This window comes from Lathyrus oleraceus, chromosome 5 (assembly GCF_024323335.1).
Source record: "Lathyrus oleraceus cultivar Zhongwan6 chromosome 5, CAAS_Psat_ZW6_1.0, whole genome shotgun sequence".
In the NCBI taxonomy this organism is placed as follows: domain Eukaryota; kingdom Viridiplantae; phylum Streptophyta; class Magnoliopsida; order Fabales; family Fabaceae; genus Lathyrus; species Lathyrus oleraceus.
In genome coordinates, this window is record NC_066583.1 from 352045333 (window position 1) to 352067175 (window position 21843).

The 21843-nt window shown below is 36.5% G+C and overlaps 1 protein-coding gene across 1 annotated transcript; it reads right to left on the reverse strand.

The window, feature by feature from the left end:
- Positions 1 to 19755: 19755 nt before the first annotated feature.
- LOC127084606 (cytochrome P450 86A1) lies at positions 19756 to 21598 on the reverse strand. The gene has a single exon (XM_051025091.1). It carries the CDS (start codon positions 21470 to 21472, stop codon positions 19874 to 19876), a length of 1599 nt encoding a protein of 532 aa, XP_050881048.1. The 5' UTR covers positions 21473 to 21598; the 3' UTR covers positions 19756 to 19873.
- Between the last annotated feature and the right edge of the window lie 245 nt (positions 21599 to 21843).

Below are 21843 nucleotides of genomic sequence, written 5' to 3' on the forward strand. Positions count from 1 at the left end.
CACTTGCATTGGCTCTAAAATGACATTTCAAGTGAATTCAAGCCCTAGCACGCGCACTGTTCATCATGCACACCATGCATAAGGTGAATTTGCTAATTTGCAAAACACCTTCATTTTACTAATTCCATTTGCCATATGCTTAAACATGATTAGGGAAGTGATTAAGGAGAAGTATATAAGACAAATCATAACAGAATTCTGCTAACAACACTTCATTTTTCAGATCTAGATCTAGAATACAAAACTTTTCTCTCAAAATTTTCTTCCATTTTCTTCATTTCCAATCCAATTTCTTGCTTAATTCTTGTTGTTGAGTTGTTCTTGAGCAGGATCCTCCACAGAATCAGTGGAATTCGTGCAAGGTGGAAGCATTTGAAGCATGGAAGCAACAATGGCAAATCAAAAATTCTGTGGAATCATGCATAACTGAGTTGCAATTCTCCTTCCATTCATCTTCACAAGTGTTCTAGAGGAGAGTTTGAGCATTGCAAAGGCATAGATCCAGCTAAATCCAGTTTTGTTTCTACAAGAGGTTACAAATCAATTCTCATAATCTTGATTTTCATTGCCATAATGTGATAGATCTTTGAATGCTGAGTATTTTAGGCTTTGAATCACTGAAATCCGTGCCAAATTGAGTGAGATATGTTAGTTTGAATTTTTGATGATGATTCTTGTTTCATTCGATCCGTGCATGTATGTTGTTTCCTGGACGAAATTGTTGTTGATTATTGATGTATGATGTTTGATCTTTACAATGATATGCTCAATGTTAATTTCTGGACATGATGATTTTTTCTGGAAATTTGAGGATGAAGATCTTGAAGATCTTCATCGTGTTCATTCATGCCTGCGTTTTTCCTGCGAATTTTGTTATGACCTTCATACTGTTTCCTGCGGATTTAGCTGCATGTTCTTCATGATTACCTGCGGATTATGGCATTGCATGAGTTTAGGGTTTTGGACAAAACGGCTGTGTTTCATATGCGCGCGCCTAGACTTTCAAATTTCGCTTAGGTTCGAATCCGATCTCCAGCATAAATTCAAATTGCCTTGCATTATTTTCCATGCTCCCTCCATATTCATGTACATGCTTCATATGCCTTTTTTTTAATTTTTCTCCAACTTCATAAATTCATATTAAATTGATAATTGCTTCAAAAAATATGAGGATTTTTGTGTTATGTCGCATTTTCTGTCTAGAATTTTATGATCATTTTTTCACAAATTGTGCATGGCTAGAAATTAATTTTGCCTAGGGTTTGTGAACATGTATGCCTTTTTGTACCTTGCTTGCCATATCTTTTGTGAAATGCTGAGTTTTAATCCAATGCTTTTGAAATTTGACATGTTGAAACTAGACTCTTGGCTGGACATTTTGGTGTTGGGTTTGCATTTTTACCATTGTGGTTTCTGATTTATGATCATGTGAATGTAGGTGTGACAATGTGTGTCACACCTTTGCTTGCTCAACTTGATTAATTGATTTGCCATGCCAAATGAATTCCAATTGATGTGATTTTTTGTATGATGCTTATTGTGGATGTTGTGAATGCTCATGATTATTTGTGGAATTTTTGGATTGATTTCTGATTTGATTGAGATTTTTCTTTCTAGATTGCCATGTGTGAGCTTTTGCATAGTCTTGATTTTCATTTGTTTGTGAAATGCTTGTGGTTTATCCAATGAATATGAAATTTTGCACATTGTTTCTAGACATGTTGAAGATTGTTTTGGCTTTGATTTGAGGTTTTTACCATGTTTCATTTCTGTTTTAGGCTTGTGCTAAGTTGGTGTAACATTTGGTGTCATATTTGAGCTTGTTTTGATTGCCTTGCCTTATACAATTTGATTACCATGCTTAATCATGTCCAATTGCCCTAATTTTTGGTGTGTTAACCATGTTTTATGTTCTGTTTATCCATGAATTTTCTCAAGATTATTTGAATCATTTTTGAATTAATGTGCATTTGTTCATTCTGATGTCACAATGTGCTTTCAACTTGCATACCTTGCCTTCTTTGGTTCATGAAATGAATTTGGTGAATGATATTGATGTGAGACCTTTTGGATTGTGTTCCTAATTGTTTTAAGTTGATTCATGTTAATTTTCAGCTTCTGTTTTAAATTTTTTCTCCATCTTTGACCTAGTGGTTTGCTTCTCATGATTGAACTTTGTTTTCAGGTTGAACATACAAGTTTAATGGTTCATGATGCTCCATCATTTGAGCATTTGATGTTTACCTTTGTCTACTAACATTGGGTGTTTTGTAGGGTTGCTAACACATTTGAGTTTGACTTGTGGCTTATGCCTTTGCTTATTGGGTTTGACTGTTGATATTGATGTTGTTTGATTGTCTGAGTTGTATACTGATTTGTTTGATGTTTCAACAGGTACATAAGTTGCTTAAGTTCATTTTGAACTTGCTTTTGCTTGGTTGCTTAACCAATTAGGTATAATTTCTCTTCTTCATGTAGTCTGGAAGACCTGTCCTGTTACTTGGGCAGGCACCTGTCTGAAGTCCTCCTTAAGAGGCAATGCTTGTGTTTGTTTATTTTTGTGCTAAGCAGGAAAAGTCCTTTGATAAGGCAATTGGCAGATAAAAGAGATGTGTAATCCATCTCCTGCTATTCAGTGTGTCATCCCTTTGCTCACATTACATGTTGATGCATTGTGGATATTAACCCAAGATCTATAGAGTCATTCACTTGTGGAGAGAGTTCCAACTTTTTGAACTCCCACACCTTCTAATATTCAAAGCTCTCCCAGGCCAGGGATAGAAGCTATGAGGCACACCCCTCATCTCCATTTCATCTGCTTCACCTTAACTCTCAATGTTAAGGTTAAGAGCACAACTTACCCCATTCCAGTTGACTGTAAAGTCTAACCTTGTTTGAGCCTAATTGCTTGTGTATAGTGTGTGCTAATTGACTTGTTTGGTTGATTACCTTATTCATCTGTGCATTGTTTGCTTATGTGTGCCTTTGTGCATTTATCATCATTAATTGTACATAATTGCATAATCATTGTTCATATCTGTGTGATCATTTTGTTTTGAGGAGTCAACTGTAAGTCCATTTATTGGCAGTTGTTTCCTATGACCATTGAGGAGTCAATTATAAGTCCAGTTATTGGCAGTTGTTTCCTGTGATATGGTAGGAGATTGGTATAAGTCCAGTGATTGGCATCCGGTATCCTTGTTTCTTTGCTGTAGGAGATTGGTGTAAATCCATTGATTGGTATCCGGTATCCACCTTTGTTTGTGAGACTAGTATAAGTCCATTGATTGGCATCTGGTATCATTTGGTTTTGTTTTAGGAGATTGGTGTAAGTCCATTGATTGGCATCCGGTATCCATTTGTTTTGCTTATTTGTTATTGCTCATTGCCTATTCCAAAGGAACCACTTGAATCATCTTCCATATGATTTCAAGAGGTGAACATCTGAGAAGTTTTACACTCCCTCACCCACCATCCTTTTATTTCTTTAAATCTCCATTTGCATGTTAATACCAACTTGAAAACTATTGTGCAAACATTTTCATTTCTTTTCAAACTAGAAACCTAAGCCTTAAGCCTTTGACTTTTCAAACTTCATTTTCTTAACACTTCTTTTGAATTGAATTCTAATCATACTTTGACCATCTTTTGTGAATAAATCCTAATTGGTTAATCCAACCCATTCAATTGTTTTGTGGCTCTGTCCATTCTTGATAAGTTTTCATACATTAGCCATAGGTTTGATTTATCTTAGTTGGTTGATGTTAATCTCACCTTTTTTGTCCTTAGTGATTGAATTGTAAGACTTCCTTGCTTATTATAGGGTTAACCCCTCACTAGCAAGTTGAAGCTTTTCTCACATAGTGGACTTGTTGTTTGTATAAGGTTGAGTTTTCTCCCGTGGATAACGAAAGACCTTAGGGCTTTTGTTTTAAAATCAATTCACATATTTTTGGAAATCTTTTAGCCGAACTACGGCGTTTTGATCCTTACCTTTCATGGAAGGTACGTAGGCAACGGGTTCATCCGTTCAAACACAAAAGTAATAACTTGTATATTCTTTTCTCATCCTTTCAATCCGTGTTTGCACAATAAATATTTTCACAACAAATAACATGTCATACAACAATTGTGAAAAGGGCTCCCTAGGAGTACCTAGGACATTTTGGGTGCCTAACACCTTCCCATTGCGTAATTTACCCCTTACCCAGATTCTCTGATCTTTTCATTAGTTTTCTATGTGTAAAACTTCTTAGGCTTTTGTTCGCTTTTTAGCCATTCCTTAGGATAAATAAAAGTGCGGTGGCGACTCGATTCTTTGTATGCTTTGCTTTTGATTTAATCAATAATTCATAAAGTGACGAATACACCGCTACAAATAGTATTGAGCGTGTGACATACTATCTTGTCACCCTCTTCTATGGATGGATATTTTCCCTTCATGGGCATATGACGTCCAATATCGTCATGCTCCATGGGAGTTGGTAACGCATGACCCCTTATATGATCTCATTTGACCTATTTCTTTAGGCGGCCTTCCTATATTAGGAGCTCTATCTCTTTCTTGAGCTGGTAGAAATCTTTGGTGTGGTGTCCTTTCATCCTATGGAACTTACACCACCTGCCAGGCTCAGGTCCCACAATATTTACTTTTGGAGTGGGATGTGTAAGGATATCATGTAAGTGAAGGACTTTGCGCGAGATCTGCTCGTGCCGAGTGTTCAATGGCGTTTCACTTATACGTTATCTTGACCCAGAAAGGCGATATGTAATTGCTTTTTCGCGGGTGTTGCGCTCCTTCAGTGTTATGAACACATTCTTTCACATCATAAGCCTTTTTCTTCGCATTACTATCCTCGATCTTTATATATCATTTCACACTTGTGACTATCTTTGCAAGCGAAAAGGATGGTCATTGGGTGATGGGATCATTAAAGTGCCATAGTTTGAGACCACTCTGAAATGCTCTACGAACATTTATTGGTTTGAATGGATGACTCTTATGGTGACCTTGTTGAAACAAGTGATATATTCCCTCAGTGACTCTAAGCGATATTTACGAATGTTATACAGGCTAGTGATGTACACCTTTCTATGTCGTCTAGCTGCAAATTGGTGCATGAGTTTCTTCACTAGCTCGTGGTACCTGGCATTAGACGTTAAGGGGTATACCCATATACCATCGTAAGACTACATCTTTGAAAGTGGCAAACTAGAGCTTGCACTTCAATAAATCAAGAGCTCCTACGATGGTCATCCGTGTGTTGATGGAGGTGACATGCTCGTAAGGGTTAGTACACTCATCAAACATTGCCAAGGAAGGAAACTTGATACCTTCGGGAACAAGGGCTTCCCATATCTTGTCTGAAAGAGGATGAAGTCCAACACTTCCATTTCGTATGCAGGGGTGGTTTGCTGTTGGTGTTGCTGGATGCTTAGGACATTGTCCTCCATATTTTAATTTTGATGATGTAGTTTGTCCAAGGTGGTGCACATCTCCGTTATAGCATTTTGATTGCTACTACCTCCAATATCCTCTTGCGTGAGGGAATATGCTCTCTAGCAACCATGACATGGAAAAATTAGGGTTAAGAGTAAAGATTTTTATGAAAGTTACAATGGAGGTTATAAATGAAGATGTGACCAAAGTTAGTTTTACCAAGGGCCCATAGTGGATGCTGTAACGGTAAATTCATAACCATTAAGTTATGGATAAACTCAACGTCAATAAAACCAGAGTCGCCACCGCGCTTTTATTGTTTCCAAAGGAAAAGGGAAAAGTACGAACAAAAACCAAAGATAAGAAGTTTTCAAATCAAAACTAATAAAATGCCAGAGATTACAGGTAAGGGGGTTGGTTACACAGAGGGAAAGAGTTAGCACTCAAAGTGTCCTAAGTACTCCTAGGGAGCCCTTTTTATGTATGTATGTGTTTTTTGTATAAAATGATGTTTGCAATAAATAGAGTGAGGGGATGAGAAAAGAATTCATTAATTATATTTTTTGTGTTTGACAAGACCTTCGGACTTATGCCTACGTACCAACATAAAAATGAGGGATCAAAACCTCATAGTTCGTGGTAACAATTTCAAAATAAGTGGATTGCTTTTAATCAAAAATTGAGTTTAAAAGAAGCACAAAAGGCCCAAAAGTTTGAATGAGTGTTAGTTTATTTTGTCTTTTTGAAATTTTAAGTCAAGTATGGTTAAGTTCATTCACAAGTTTGATTTAAGAAAAGAGTTTTAAAATGCAATGGCATAAGGCCAAAGTTTCTAATTTGCAATAAAGTCTAGGTTTAGAAATCACCAGCAAAGAAGATTTTGAAAAGGGGGAGAGATTTGAAATTTAATAAGTGGGAGGAGATGAAAAGACTAATCCTAAGCAAGAATCAAAAGTTAAGAGTTGAAAAGATCTGACCAATGGGATGCAATCCAATAGACAAGAATGTCATATAGAAACCCACTTTTCCTTTGGACTTTAAATCAAGCAATATCAATAAGCAAGTAGCACAATGAAGAGCAAGGCATCAAATAAAGATAGCCACATCATAGCTAGCAACTTCGTAGTCTTCTTCATAATCCTCCTGATGTATCAGATGACATACTCTTTGAATGACTCAGAATAAGGCATTAGACACAGGTTCAAAGTAACATTAACATCAAGACCATGTAGCAGATGAACTCAAATGGATATCAATACTTGCATTAGATGAAAATTCAAATCACAGGAACTTGGTTTTAGAAATGTTGGCATTGGCCAAGTCCTTTTGCATAGGGAATGTTGCCTAATTCTAATTCCAAAGCTCAGATCAAATCCAACAATCCACACAAACATTTTTAGGGGTTTTTGTTGTTTATTAAGTATTTTAAGGTCCTAAGACCACAATCACAAACAAAATATACAAAACAAATATATACAATCACAATATATGGCTCAAGTGAGCAAAGGGAAAATGACATTAAAAATAAACAAGTTAAATGATATGTATAATGGTAAATGATAAATGGCTTGAACTTAAATGGCATAAAGTAAATGGCTTGAAATTAAAAGCAATTAATAATAAGAGTTAGTCAAATGCTAGTTGATTAGATGTTAGTGGAGTTTTTCTTTTCAATTATTTAAGTCATTCTTTGGAGAATACTCAACCCTCTTTTCACAAGCATGGATCCTTGAACCAAGACATCTTCCAAAGGAAAGAAAAAATGCCAAGTTTCCATACAATACCATGAAAGGGGGGACACTTACAATCCCACTTACTAGAATGTTGTGTATTTGGTCAAAATTTAGCGCTATGTTAAGCAATCATAATTGGACTTATGTAGACGTCACAACTATTTGAGGTCGGGCAATAAACTTTTTGGTGTTAATGCATGTTAGAGATATGGTATAATAAGCCATACTCCTAAAACATACCACACACAAAAAGAAAATGATCAAAGGGTGGACCTAATCTCATCCATACTTGTATTGGTTTATGAATCAATTAGCCTTAGGATATTGAGATGTCATTGGCCAATAAGAGGAGTGGGATAGAAAAGGATTGAAGATGAAGAGGGAGGGGAAAGGAGACAAACAAAAATTGGTCATGAGAGGAATTTCATCAAATTAAAATCATTCATTCATTTTGGGAGATGAAATGTACATTTCATCAATTCCCTAAATCCAATGATTTTATTCCAACAAAAGTCAAATCAACCTTGACCAAGGCCCAAACACAATATTCAAACTCCACAAGTCAATAAAAATGGCTCAACACAAATTATTTCAATTAAACAAATTAAAAATCAATTGAAAATTCATTAAATTAAATTATGTTTTATAAAAAAACCTAAAACCTCTTCAAAATACCAAATAAATGGCCAAGAGATTTATCATAGGTCAAACAAGGGCAAATGACCTTGGAGAAAATATTCACTATTTTTAAAAAGTCATTAGTATTTTTAAACAATTTAAAATATGCACAAAATTAATTAAATCATGAAAAATATCAATATTGATCCAAAAAATAATTTTAATTCAGAAAATGAAAGAGGAAAATATTTGAATTTCTTTGGTGAAAGTCCCATATTTTTGGGATCAATAATGAAATTAATATGAATTAATGAAAATAAAGAAATTAAAATGAAAATTCATAAATTCAAAAATACGTGGACCATCTGATCTCCCTCATTAATTGAGGTGGCATATCAGATGGTCCAAAGCGCGCGTTCCATGTGGTCTTTAGTCAATTGAGCAGCACGCGTGATAATCATAATCAACGCCCAAGATTAAAACAATTTAAATGGATCATATGGTTGAGAAGCTTGCCAACACATCGCCGGAGCCAGAGCTCCGGTTTCTTCTCCGGTGGACCTCACCGGTATGGTCCACCTTCAACCATCACCAAAATGAAAAAGCAAGACATGGATTTAAAGAAAAAAATGCTCAAAAGCTCGAATCTGGCCTCAATTTTGTCTAACTCCAAGTATATAAGAAGATACAAAGAGTTGAATTTTGAGGATTATGAACTGAGTTTCTTCTATTTGACCTCAAAGCAACTCAATCTTCTTACCTACATTGGTAGGACTTCAGACAACCAAAAACCAACAAGAATAATGGAGAAATAAGAGAGAATCAAAGAGTGGAAGTTTCTGAAAATTCACCTTCGAGTTGATCCAATTTGACTTGATCTTGATCTGGATTTGATTGCTTTCTTCTCCTCTTGCTTGTAGAAACCAAATGAACTGAAAATGGAAGTGAATTTCTGGAGTTTGAACTTCCAAACAGAAGGTGAAGTTCAAGCTCGATTTCAAGAGAAATCTTAGAAAATTCTATGGCAGTGAGGGTTTACAGAGGTCTAGCAAAGCTTGGGCAAGGTATTGATGATGAATCTGAAGTCTTAAGTTTGTTTAAATAGGCAATGTGTTTGATATTTACACCACTTGAAAATTGGACAAAAATAGTAATTCACTTGCATGGGTGCATGGGCAATCATTTGGGTCTCAAGAGTGATGCAATCCAACTCCAAATCGTGTACAAAGGCTGCTGAAACCATCATGTGCAAGCATGCAAATGGAAATGATCATGTGAAGTTCAATCTTGCCAAAACACTTCCCATAATGAAACCATACACAAGTCCTTCAATTTTAGTCTAAATGAGATGATCTTGGATGTTTTGTAATGGTGAGATCAAGGGGAACAACTTTCATATTGAACACTTTTTTATTTGAAGCTTGGATCATGATTAATTTTGAGGTGTAAGTTCGGGAAATCAAACATATTTGAAACTTTTCTAAGTCCCAAGTCAAATGTTCACTTCTTCCACCTTGAATAATTTTTCTATGGAATTCGAATGAGAAACGTCCCCTCATCAAAGTTGTATCTATTTCAAACCTATTAAATTTGGTCACCAATTTTACCTCATTTGGATTTGGCATGAAGGAGTTATGCATTTTAGAAGTTGAGGAAACTCACTTGTTCAATGGTATTGGTCCAAAATGACCTATAATGTTTCCTCTTGGCACATGCATTTTCAAGTTGAATTTTCACTTCCTCCAAACATCAAAGTTTAAGTAGACATATTGAATTTGATCATGCAATTTGAATGGATTTCATCTGATAAAAAATGAGCAATTTATTGTCTTGGGAAGTTGATCTCCAAACTAAGGTTTAGACAAAATGACCAATAATCTTTCACCGTAAAAAATGACTTTCCAAGCAAACTTAGCTCTAGACCTAAACATGAAAGTTGTTTGGAATGTAATTTAGAGCAACTTTATCTTTGAACCATTTTCATATGACAAAAATTGTAGGAGATAGGGTCTAGGGAACCCTAGTTTTAGCCAGTTGACTTTCTCTGGTCAACCACCTTGAACCAACTTGGAAACTTGAAGTTCTCTTGATCTTTGGGACTCATGGAGGATCATATATGCATAAGATAGTGTAATGTGAAGTATCCCTTGAAATATTTGATCAATTGGTAAAAAATTCACACAAGATACCAAGATGAATTAGGGTTTCCAAGGAAAACTAACTCCAAACTTTTGATGATTTCTTGATCAAAATAACATGTGAAGATCATGGGGATCCATATATGATACTTAGAGCCAATGTAAACTAATTCTTGACTGAGCTCCTTGCATTGAGGGTCTTAAACCCTAGATATGAGCTTGATAGAGTATATGTGAACATGCACACTACATACAAAAGAGTTAAACTATACAATGACATATTTTTGGTATTTTGGTTAGTAAATAATAAAAAAAAGAGTATGATAGAATCAAATGTACTTGGTGATCTCTCCCAATTCAAACCCAATGAATGAGGGGTAAATAGAATGCCAAGGTGTGATCCCAATACTAATGCATATGATGAGAATAACATGAGGGATCTTAGGGTCAAAATTGGGGTCTGACAACTGCCCCTATTTAAGGATGTTCTAACTGAGGAGATGAAGGTTAAAATCTTCGTATCGACTCAGTAGAATGGGCTTAAATAACAATAATAGAAACTAATTTTGGTCCCTAAGAGACCTCATGATGCATATGATATGAGTGCTAAAAATAATCTTGTGGGGAAAATTTTGTCACAAGGGAAAAGAATCCGGAGAGACTGAAAGTCCGCAGGAGCATAATGCATTCCATAAGGAAAACTCACTGGGGAGATAGAGACTTTGGGGGATAAAAGTTACGCGTAGGCCATGCTACAACTTAAACTGCTAGGGGACACGAGGGATTCCATGAAAATAAATCAATGGAAAGACTCAACAAGGGACTAAAAGGAACATCTGCAGGGGAAACGGGTAGATCAGAATAAAGCTGGAATACTCGACCCAAGCAGGAAACAACTCCTCAGACGGCTCAAGGAATTGTCTTTCATCTCATCCATCTTCTCATAAATATCCGGACCCTCAGACGGCTCATAATGATAAATGGTGTCCTCAACACGAGGCAGAGTGTGAACAACTGGAGGCGGAACAGACATGATCGGGCTAGATGTCGACATGGAAGCAAAAGTAAGCACAAACCCTTCGGACAAAAAGTTTGGCGGCATTCCCCACGGGAATCCGGCAGGCATGGTAGGAGAAAACTGAGTGGCAGGCACGGTTGAGGTAATAATCTCTGAAATGACAGTCCTTTGAGGGGGAGGAGTTACAGGCGTTGGAAAAGACTGACTTTGAGCAGCTAGTACAAACTCCATCATGGCAGTCAAACGAGCAATTTCGTCATTCAACTCTCAGTTCTCTTGTTCCAAACATTCCATGATTCTCGGTTGATTGGCGCGAGTGTTGTATCGATGAGTCAGCTTGGTTGAACCACGGAAGAATAACCAATAAGACATGGCGGAAGAAAAACCTGCTATGCAAATGATGCATGAAATGCAATGTTTGAATTGTTTTTATTTTCAAGGAACATACTATTTTATTTGCAAATACATAATAACAATTATAACAATTTGGTTGACCATAAAAAATCTATTTTATTCATATAATTTGGAAGGGTTACACTGAGTACAATTTCAGAAACCAAAATACAAATACAAGAGAAAAGGAAACTAGTCATCCTAAGGATCCCCTAACAACAGTGTCAGATGATCTGGCTGCAGACGCGTGCTTCCTTCTGATGCGTCGAATCTCATACTCAAAAGATGTCTTCATCTGAGCCTTCTCGAGGACAAACTGATCAATAATCTTCTTCCAAGCACCATAAGGTTGAGGCATACTAGAGGAAGTTGTACCCTCTGGCTCTCTCTATCTCTTCACTGCTCGGTCTTCAAGAAGTTCAATAAGTGCATCTTTGTCCTTAGACTCAAGTTGTAACTCCTCATGCTTTCTGCTCAAAGCATGGAACCGCTCTTCCCATATATCCTTCTCTTGCTTCATCTTGGCGAGTGTATCTTCCAACTCCTCTACATCTTGGTTAGGGAGAGTTAATGGCTCAACCACAACCATAGACATAGGTCCCTCACAAGCATAAGGCATCTTCAACTCCAAAGCTCTCTTTTTCACCCAAAGAGTGTAAGCTTCCAAAGCTACACAATTGCGCGGACCAAGCTCGGATCTTCCTTTTCTATGCACATTATGCCAAGCATGTACCATCTTCTGCTTCAAATGTTAGGGATCTTTATCCTCTTGATAGAAAAGACCTTCTAACTGAGTGTTATTAGGCTTGTCTCTCAAGGGGAACCCAAGTTGACGACGCGCTAAAGCAAGGTTGTAGTTAATTCCTCCTTGTGTACCAATGAGAGGCATATTAGAGAATTCACCACAACTATCAATAATATCCAAGCTACTTAATGAAGAATCATACCAAACTATATCATCATTAGTGAGAGACATAAGTCTCTGAGACCACCGTAGACATTGTTTGTTCTCCACAAAAGTAGGCGTCTGAGGCAAGTGCGAAATAAACCACTTGTACAGAAGAGGAACACAATACACAATAGTCCCACCACCTTTAGAATTCATCAAATGCAAAAAGAAGTACATATCACCCAACAAAGTAGGCATATGATTTCCAATCAAGAAGATTCTAATGGCGTTAACATCAACAAAATCGTCAATGTTAGGGAACAAAGCTAAACCATAGATGAGCAACACAAAGATAGCTTCAAAGGCATCCATATTACCGGCTTGCGCAAAAGCAGTAGCTTTCCCAATGAGAAATTCAGAAGTCAACCAAAACATTCCTCCTTTCTTCACCCAATGAGCCTCAATCTCATACTTCTTCAGATGAAGAGCTTCAACTATAATATGAGATCTGGGAATCTCCTCCAATCCACTAAAAGGCACCTTGCTAGAAACAGGTATTCCTAAGAGATGGGCATACTCTTCTAACGTAGGCAAAAGCTGATAATCAGGAAAAGTGAAGCAACGGTAGAGAGGATCATAAAACTGAACCAACACACTCAAGAGCCCTTCAACCACATCAGCAGATAACACAGATAGAAGCTTCCCATGATGTTGCTTGAAGTCCAAAGGATATAATACAAAAGATGATAGCTTCCTTAACTCTTTTAAATCAGGACATCTGAAATTGTACTTCTTAGTGTTCCTTCGTCCATAATCCATAGTCTGAAAATATTTGCAAATAAAACCTCAGCTCCTTGAAGTCATTTTTCGTGTGATGAATGTTATGATGTGCATGAATGCAACAATCATAAATAAGGGATCACACACAAGGAAAACAAACAAATATCAAGGGGTGAATCAAGTCATTGTCAAGATCAATCATCCATTTTGGTGAATTATGGTTTTCACCTTATTAACATCCAAGTTCCATTGATATTGACAAGACTTGATTGGATCAACCAAGAATCTAGGGTTTGTTGTGAGTCACGAGCATGGAGTCAGGTTAAGAACCATCCCAAAGGAGTGTACTAAGGATAAAAATTTGTAGATCATGTTCTAAAAAGTTCCCAGAGTCTTAATTCCATCTATTGGATATTATAGGTTAAGATGACTGACTCATCAACCCATAATATTCTCAAGAGAAACTCGTCCGAGTGTAGTATCGCGTAATAACTGTTATCAAGTCTACACCTGAACAGTCTCCGCACTACGTCCTAAATAGGCCAAGTTGGGTTAAATGTTCTATGGTTCTCAGCTTCTCGGACCCCAAATCATAGAAAGTAATGCCTAACCATAAATAACTTGTGTGACATTAATAGATCCAAAAGGGTCTCCATTGAGTAGATGGGTCTCAAGCCAACTTGTTAAGGACTATTCCACACAAGTCGAACATGACTACCATCCTCCTATCTTAATTGCACTTAAGTTCGGGTTAGAACTTATCTCACCACTCAAAGATCACCAAGCACAACAAGCAGATTATATCACACATACAAATATACAAACGTCAAATATACAATTATATACACATAAAAGTAGGCTAAACCCACTGAGGACTACTCCCCAGCAGAGTCGCCACTTAATTTCTGTAGCGGTAAATTCATGAACATTAAGCTATGGATAAACTCAACGTAAATAAAACCAGATTCGCCACCGCGCTTTTATTGTTTCCAAACGAAAAGGGAAAAGTATGAACAAAAACCAAAGATAAGAAGTTTTCAAATCAAAACTAATAAAATGCCAAAGATTACAGGTAAGGGGGTTGGTTACACAGAGGGAAGGTGTTAGCACCCAAAGTGTCCTAGGTACTCCTAGGGAGCCCTTTTTATGTGTGTATGTGTTTTTTTTGTATAAAATGATGTTTGTAATAAATAGAGTGAGGGGATGAGAACATAATTCATTAATTATATTTTTTGTGTTTGACAAGACCTTCGGACTTATGCCTACGTACCAACATAAAAATGAGGGATCAAAACCTCGTAGTTCGTGGTAACAATTTCAAAATGAGTGGATTGATTTTAATCAAAATTTGAGTTTAAAAGAGGCACAAAAGGCCCGAAAGTTTGAATGAGTGTTAGTTTTTTTTGTCTTTTTGAAATTTTAAGTTAAGTATGGTTAAGTTCATTCACAAGTTTGATTTAAGAAAAGAGTTTTAAAATGCAATGGCATAAGACAAAAGTTTCTAATTTGCAATAAAGTCTAGGTTCAGAAATCACAAGCAAAGAAGATTTTGAAAAGGGGGGAGATATTTGAAATTTAAGAAGTGTGAAGAGTGAAGAGACTAATCCTAAGCAAGAATCAAAAGTTAAGAGTTGAAAGGATCTGACCAATGAGATGCAATCCAATAGACAAGAATGTCATATAGAAACCCACTTTTCCTTTGGACTTTAAATCAAGCAATATATATATATAAGCAAGTATCACAATGAAGAGCAAGGCATCAAATAAAGATAGCCACATCCAAGCTAGCAACTTCATAGTCTTCTTCATAATCCTCTCCATGTATCAGATGCCATACTCTTTGAATGACTCAGAATAAGACATTAGACTCAGATTCAAAGTAACATTTGCATCAAGACCATGTAGCCGATGAACTCAAATGGATATCAATACTTGCATCAGATGAAATTCCAAATCACAAGAACTTGGTTTCAGAAATGTTGGCATTGGCCAAGTCCTTTTGCATAGGGAATGTTGCCTAATTCCAAGTCCAAAGCTCAGATCAAATCCAACAATCCATACAAACATCTTTAGGGGTTTTTGTTGTTTATTAAGTATTTTAAGGTCCTAAGACCACAAGCACAAACAAAATATACAAAAATATATATACAATCACAATATATGGCTCAAGTGAGCAAAGGGAAAATGACATTAAAATAAACAAGTTAAATGATATGTATAATGGTAAATGATAAATGGCTTGAACTTAAATGGCATAAAGTAAATGTCTTGAAATTAAAAGCAATTAATAATAAGAGTTAGTCAAATGTTAGTTGATTAGATGTTAGTGGAGTTTTGCTTTTCAATTGTTTAAGTCATTCTTTGGAGAACACTCAACCCTCTATTCACAAGCATGGATCCTTGAACCAAGACATCTTCCAAAGGAAGGAAAAAAGACAAATTTTCCATACAATACCATGAAAGGGGGGAGACTTACAATCTCACTTACTAGAATGTTGTGCCTTTAGGTCAAAATTTTGCGTTATGTTAAGAAATCGTAATTGGACTTATGTAGAAGTCACAATTATCTAAGGTCGGGCAATAAGTTTTTTGGTGTTAATGCATGTTAGAGATATGATATAATGAGCCATACTCCTAAAACATACCACAAACAAAAATAAAATGATCAAAGGGTGGACCTAATCTCATCCATACTTGTATTGGTTTATGAACCTATTAGCTTTAGGATATTGAGATGTCATTGACCAATAAGAGGAGTGGGATAGAAATGGATTGAATATGAAGAGGGAGGGGAAAGGAGATAAACACAAATTGGTCATGGGAGGAATTTCATCAAATTAAAATCATTCATTCATATTGGGAGATAGAATGTACATTTCATCAATTCCCTAAATCCAACGATTTTATTCCAACAAAAGTCAAATCAATCTTGACCAAGATCGAAACACAATATTCAAACTCCACAAGTCAATAAAAATGGCTCAACACAAATTATTTCAATTAAACAAATTAAAAATCAATTGAAAATGCATTAAATTAAATTATGTTTTTATCAAAAACCTAAAACCTCTTCAAAACACCAAATAAATGGCCAAGAGATTTATCATAGGTCAAACAAGGTCAAAGGACCTTGGAGAAAAAAATTCACTATGAAATTAATATGAATTAATGAAAATAAAGCAATTAAAATGAAAATTCATAAATTCAAAAATACGTGGACCATCTGATCCCCCTCATTAATTGAGGTGGTAGATCAGATGGTCCAAAGCGCGCATTCCATGTGGTCTTTAGTCAACTGAGCAGCACGCGTGGTAATCACAATCAACGCCCAAGATTAAAACAATTTAAATGGATCTTGTGGTTGAGAAGCTTGCCAACACATCGCCGGAGCCAGAGCTCCGGTCTTCTTCTCCGGTGGACATCACTGAACTGGTCCACCTTCAACCATCACCAAAATGAAAAAGCAAGACATGGATTTAAAGAAAAATGCTCAGGAGCTCGAATCTAGCCTCAATTTTGTCTAAATCCAAGTATATAAGAATTTACAGGGAGTTGAATTTTGAGGATCATGAACTGAGTTGCTTCGAATTGACCTATAAGTAACTCAATCTTTTTGCCTACATTGGTAGGACTTCAAACAACCAAAAGTAAACAAGAATAGTGGAGAAATATAAGAGAATCGAAGAGTGGAAGTTTCTGAAAATTCAACTTCGAGTTGATCCAATTTGACTTGATCTTGATCTGGATTTGATTGCTTTCTCCTCCTCTTGCTTGCAGATACCAAATGAACTAAAAATGGAAGTGAATTTCTGGAGTTTGAACTTCTAAACAGAAGGTGAAGTTCAAGCTCGATTTAAAGAGAAATCTCAGAAAATTCTATGGCAGTGAGGGTTTGCAGAGGTCTAGCAAAGCTTGGGAAAGGCGTTGATGATGAATCTGAAGCCTTAAGCTTGTTTAAATAGGCAATGTGTTTGATATTTACACCACTTGAAAATTGGACAAAAATAGTAATTCACTTGCATGGGTGCATGGACAATCATTTGGGCCATAAGAGTGATGCAATCCAACTCCAAATCGTGTACAAAGTCTGCTGAAACCATCATGTGCAAGCATGCAAATGAAAATGATCATGTGAAGTTCAATCTTGCCAAATTACTTCCCATAATGAACCCATATGCAAGTCCTTCAATTTTAGTCCAAATGAGATGATCTTGGATGTTTTTGGAAGGTGAGATCAAGGGGAACAACTTTAATTTTGAACACTTTTTCATTTGAAGCTTGGATCATGATTAATTTTGAGGTGGAAGTTTGGGAAATCAAACATATTTGAAAATTTTCTAAGTCCCAAGTCAAATGTTCACTTCTTCCATCTTGAATAACTTTTTCTATAGACTTCAAATGAGAAAAGTTCCTTCATTAAAGTTGTATCTATTTCAAGCCTATTCAATTTGGTCACCAATTTGACCTTATTTGGATTTGGCATGAAGGAGTTATGCATTTTAGAAGTTGAGGAAAATCACCTGTTCAATGGTATTAGTCCAAAATGACCTATAACGTTTCCTCTTGGCACATGCATTTTCAAGTTGAATTTGCACTTCCTCCAAAAATCAAAGTTTAAGTAGACATCTTTAATTTAATAATGAAATTTGAATGGCTTTCATCTCATAAAAATTGAGCAAGTTATGGTCTTGGGAAGTTGATCTCCAAACTAGGGTTTAGACAAAATGACCTATAATCTTTCACCATAAAAAATGACTTTCCAAGCAGAATTATCTCTAGACCTCAACATGAAGGTTGTTTGGAATATCATTTAGAGTAACTTTTCTCTTGGAATTATTTTCATATGATAAAAACTGTAGGAGATGGGGTCTAGGGAACCCTAGCTTTGGCCAGTTGACTTTCTCTGGTCAACCACCTTGAACCAACTTGCAAACTTGAAATTCTCTTGATCTTTGGCACTAATGGAGGATCATATATGCATAAGATAGTGTAATGTGAAGTATCCCTTGAAATATTTGATCAATTATTAAAGAAACTTGTTGAAGAAGTCACACAAGATACCTAGATGAATTAGGGTTTCCAAGGCAAACCAACTCCAAACTCTTGATGATTTCTTGATCAAAATAACATGTGAAGATCATGGGGATCCATATATGATACTTATAGCCAATTTAAACCAATTCTTGATTGAGCTCCTTGCATTGAGGGTCTTAAACCCTAGATATGAGCTTGATAGAGTATAGGTGAACATGCACACTACCTACAAAAGAGTTAAACTATACAATGACATATTTTTGGTATTTTGGTTAGTAAATAATAAAAAAACAAAGTATGATACAATCAAATGTGCTTGGTGATCTCTCCCAATGCAAACCCAATGGATGAGGGGGTAAAGAGAATGTCAAGGTGTGATCCCAATGCTAATGCATATGATGAGAATAGCATGAGGGATCTTAGGGTCAAAATTGGGGTCCTACAGACGCCATTGTACTTGTCAAAAAGTACAAATGCATGACACCCCAATATTGGTAGGGATGGCTTAAGGCTTTTTAAGGACTTTTGGTGGTTTAGGGCTTGCTCAAAGTTGTGAAAAACTTTGTTCGATGGTGTTTTGGCTATGGAAAGAGCAATCTTACATGAGGTGAGAAGCTCTATATTCTTAGGGTAATTTGTGTGTATTCAAATTTTTCCTTCCTCAACCTTAGAGTTGAGGTATTTATAGAGGTCGCTGAACTTGGATTTGGGGACCCCTAGGACGTAGTAACTGCTTCACTTAGAGTGGGGAACATGTTGATTACTTATTCCTTACGGAATCGTGACATGGACTTCATGCAAACACGATTATATGATATGCACATGTGACCTCCGCGTTCCTCATCAGGGCAAGTATGTAGCAAAATTGGGGTTATATTTGGCCTCCATATTCTGGAGCGATTGCCTTATGAGGCTTAGCCTAATGCCTTGTCATGAGCCATTACAAATATACCACTACACCAAATGAATATGATAATCATCCTCATAGATGATACTCAACCATTGAAACCCTCGAAGGTTATGTTAGGAATTTTATATTTAACAATTATCTAAGAATTAAGAGTTGATATTAGAAATCTGATTCAATCATCAATTCAAACGATAGTGGTACCTTTGTTGAGATTCAAAAAGAATCTAGAAAAAAGGAAATCATCAACAAACTCAAGGAATTGATCCAGTTACTCAAAGAAGAAGAAGAAAGGTCTCCATCTTCCTCATCATCAACTTCATTAAAAGGTATATTCAAATATAAAAGTGAAAGATCAACACCTATAAAATATTTTGAATATGCAATCTCAATAGATGAACAATCTCGTAAAAAGTCATCATCCATCAAATAAAAACCTTAAAAAATCAACATCAAAATATAAATTTATTATTATTTTAATATTTTTAATTATAGAAAAAATAAAATAAATATAAATGTGTAAAAAAAAATCTCTCAAAAAATCTTATATTTCCAAACTAGAAAGTACATGTCACCTTCGAATAGAAACTAAGAGAGTGATTTGATAAATTGTATGTTGTATGAGTAATAATGTATTATAAATATTATTAATGAACAATATGAATATTGAAAGCCATATGAAATGGACGTTGTATCAAACATAAAAATCAAATGTCACCTTTTTCTTCACCAAACTGTAAACTCAAATTTGACCCACCATGACTCAACTGAAATCAACCATCCAGAAACAAACACACTATCCAAATTCCCAATAGCAACAGTAAATAATAATAATAATTTAACAACAAAGGTAACCACAAACAATTTGAAATATGTATAGTAATGAAATGACAACACTGCCCTTTGTACAGCGTACGGCCGAATCAATGAGACGCAGCAGAGTTGGGTTTCTGAAGCTGACGTGGATACAAGAACACACGTAACCCATACTTCATGAAAAGTGTGAGAGACATCTTCTGCTGAACCCGATGACCGGGAACTGGCAAAAGCCGGTAACGAATCAACACAGCAGCAGCAACAGATTTCATCTGAAGGTAAGCCAAATCCTTGCCCAAACAAGTCCTCGGTCCAGCATTAAAAGCCACAAACTTATACCCATCTTTTGGCGGTTCGAACCGGTTTCCCTGAACCGATAACCACCTTTCCGGTTTAAACTCCATGCAATCTTCACCCCACACACTCTTCATCCTTCCTACAGAATATATCGAATACGTCACCGTTGAACCCGCCGGAACCACAGTCCCGTCCGGCAAAACATCATCCTCAACCGCATATTTAGAATCCTCCGGCACAGAGGGATACAATCTCAGCGTCTCAGCCAATGCTGCTTTCAGATAAACAAGCTTATCAGCCTCTTCAAAATCCACCGCCTCATCTGTCCACCGACGAGAATCTCCACCTCGAGTTTCAGCCAAAACCTCCGTCAACTCAGCGAGAATCTTCTCCTCCACGGTTGGATGATTCATGACAAGCCAGAAAAACCAACTCAAAGCCACCGAGGAAGTATCCCTCCCGGCGAGAACAAAATTTAACGCTATGTGTCTCAGTTTCCCGGCGTCAAACGGTTTTCCATCTCCGTCGCGCTTCTTCAGAAACCGTGAGAGAAGATCATCAGAAGGAGATTTCTCACGAGCAGAAACGGCGTCGTTCATGTAAGTTTCAACAATTTTCAAACTCTGTTTCAATTTCTTCTCAGCGCCGAAACATAGAAGCTTCTGGAACCTCCAGAAGAGTCCGGGGTAAAGTAGTCTTTGCAATGTAGCTTCAGTGGCAAAATCAAAAGAGAGAGAAAATGGGTTATTGGGTAGATCCGGTGAGAGAGTTTCCGGGTCTTTACCGAAAGTGAGTCCACAAATGTTATCAAAAGTTAACCTTAAAAGAAGGTCTTGTAAATCAACACTAACTTTTTCTTTTGTGGCTTTGTCTAAAATACACCATAACCGGTTTTTAATGGTTCGGTTAACCCAACGAGCCATGGCTTGACGAAGGGTTCGAGTGGTGAATTCGAGTGCAGCGGTTTTGCGTTGAACCAGCCATGTGTCACCATCGCTGTTGAAGATTCCGTGTCCTAAAAGATCGTGGAAAGCAGTTTGCCATGTGGGTCCTTTTGGGTAATTATCGAACCGGGTTCGGAGGATGTGTTCGATGTTTTTTGGGTTGCTTGTGACGGTATAGAAGCCTTGTTTGCTTGCCAAGAAAGGGAAAGGGAGGATGCATGTTTGATAAGTCGATAAACCTCCGGTTTGGTTTAGGTTTGAGGTTATCCAGTCGTGAACCCGGTTCCGGTTTAGGAAGAGAACCGGGAGGCTGCCGAAAAATGGGAAAACTTTTGGACCGGTTAAGTTTCGTGCTAGTAAATGGAACCAGAACAAGTATGCGAAGAGTGTAGCTGCTAGAGTGAACAACAGTGGAAATGTATTTGTATCCATTTCCATCATCATGTTCTTAACAAACAATATCATAATAATGGAATGTGTCTATATATTCTTTTTCTTTTTGACAATAGAAATGTGTGTGTATGTTACTAAAATTATTGTATGGTTTGTGTGAATGTGTGTTGTTTGGGGAACTTTAAGCAAGTTTTGGTTTGGTTTGAAGTTTAAGAGAGATAATTGGTGTTTATATATGTAGGAAATGGATGGGATTTAGGAAAGGTGGTTGGGAATTTCTTGGCCATTTACAAAGTCACTGTTTGGTTGATAGAAGTGTTACGTGTAAACAAATTAGTAGAGATATATACCCATGCATGCATTTGTTATTACTAGTATCAATATTTGGTGGACACCAAATATTTCCTAGAACAACACTAGTTTAAAACTAGATCAAAGACTCT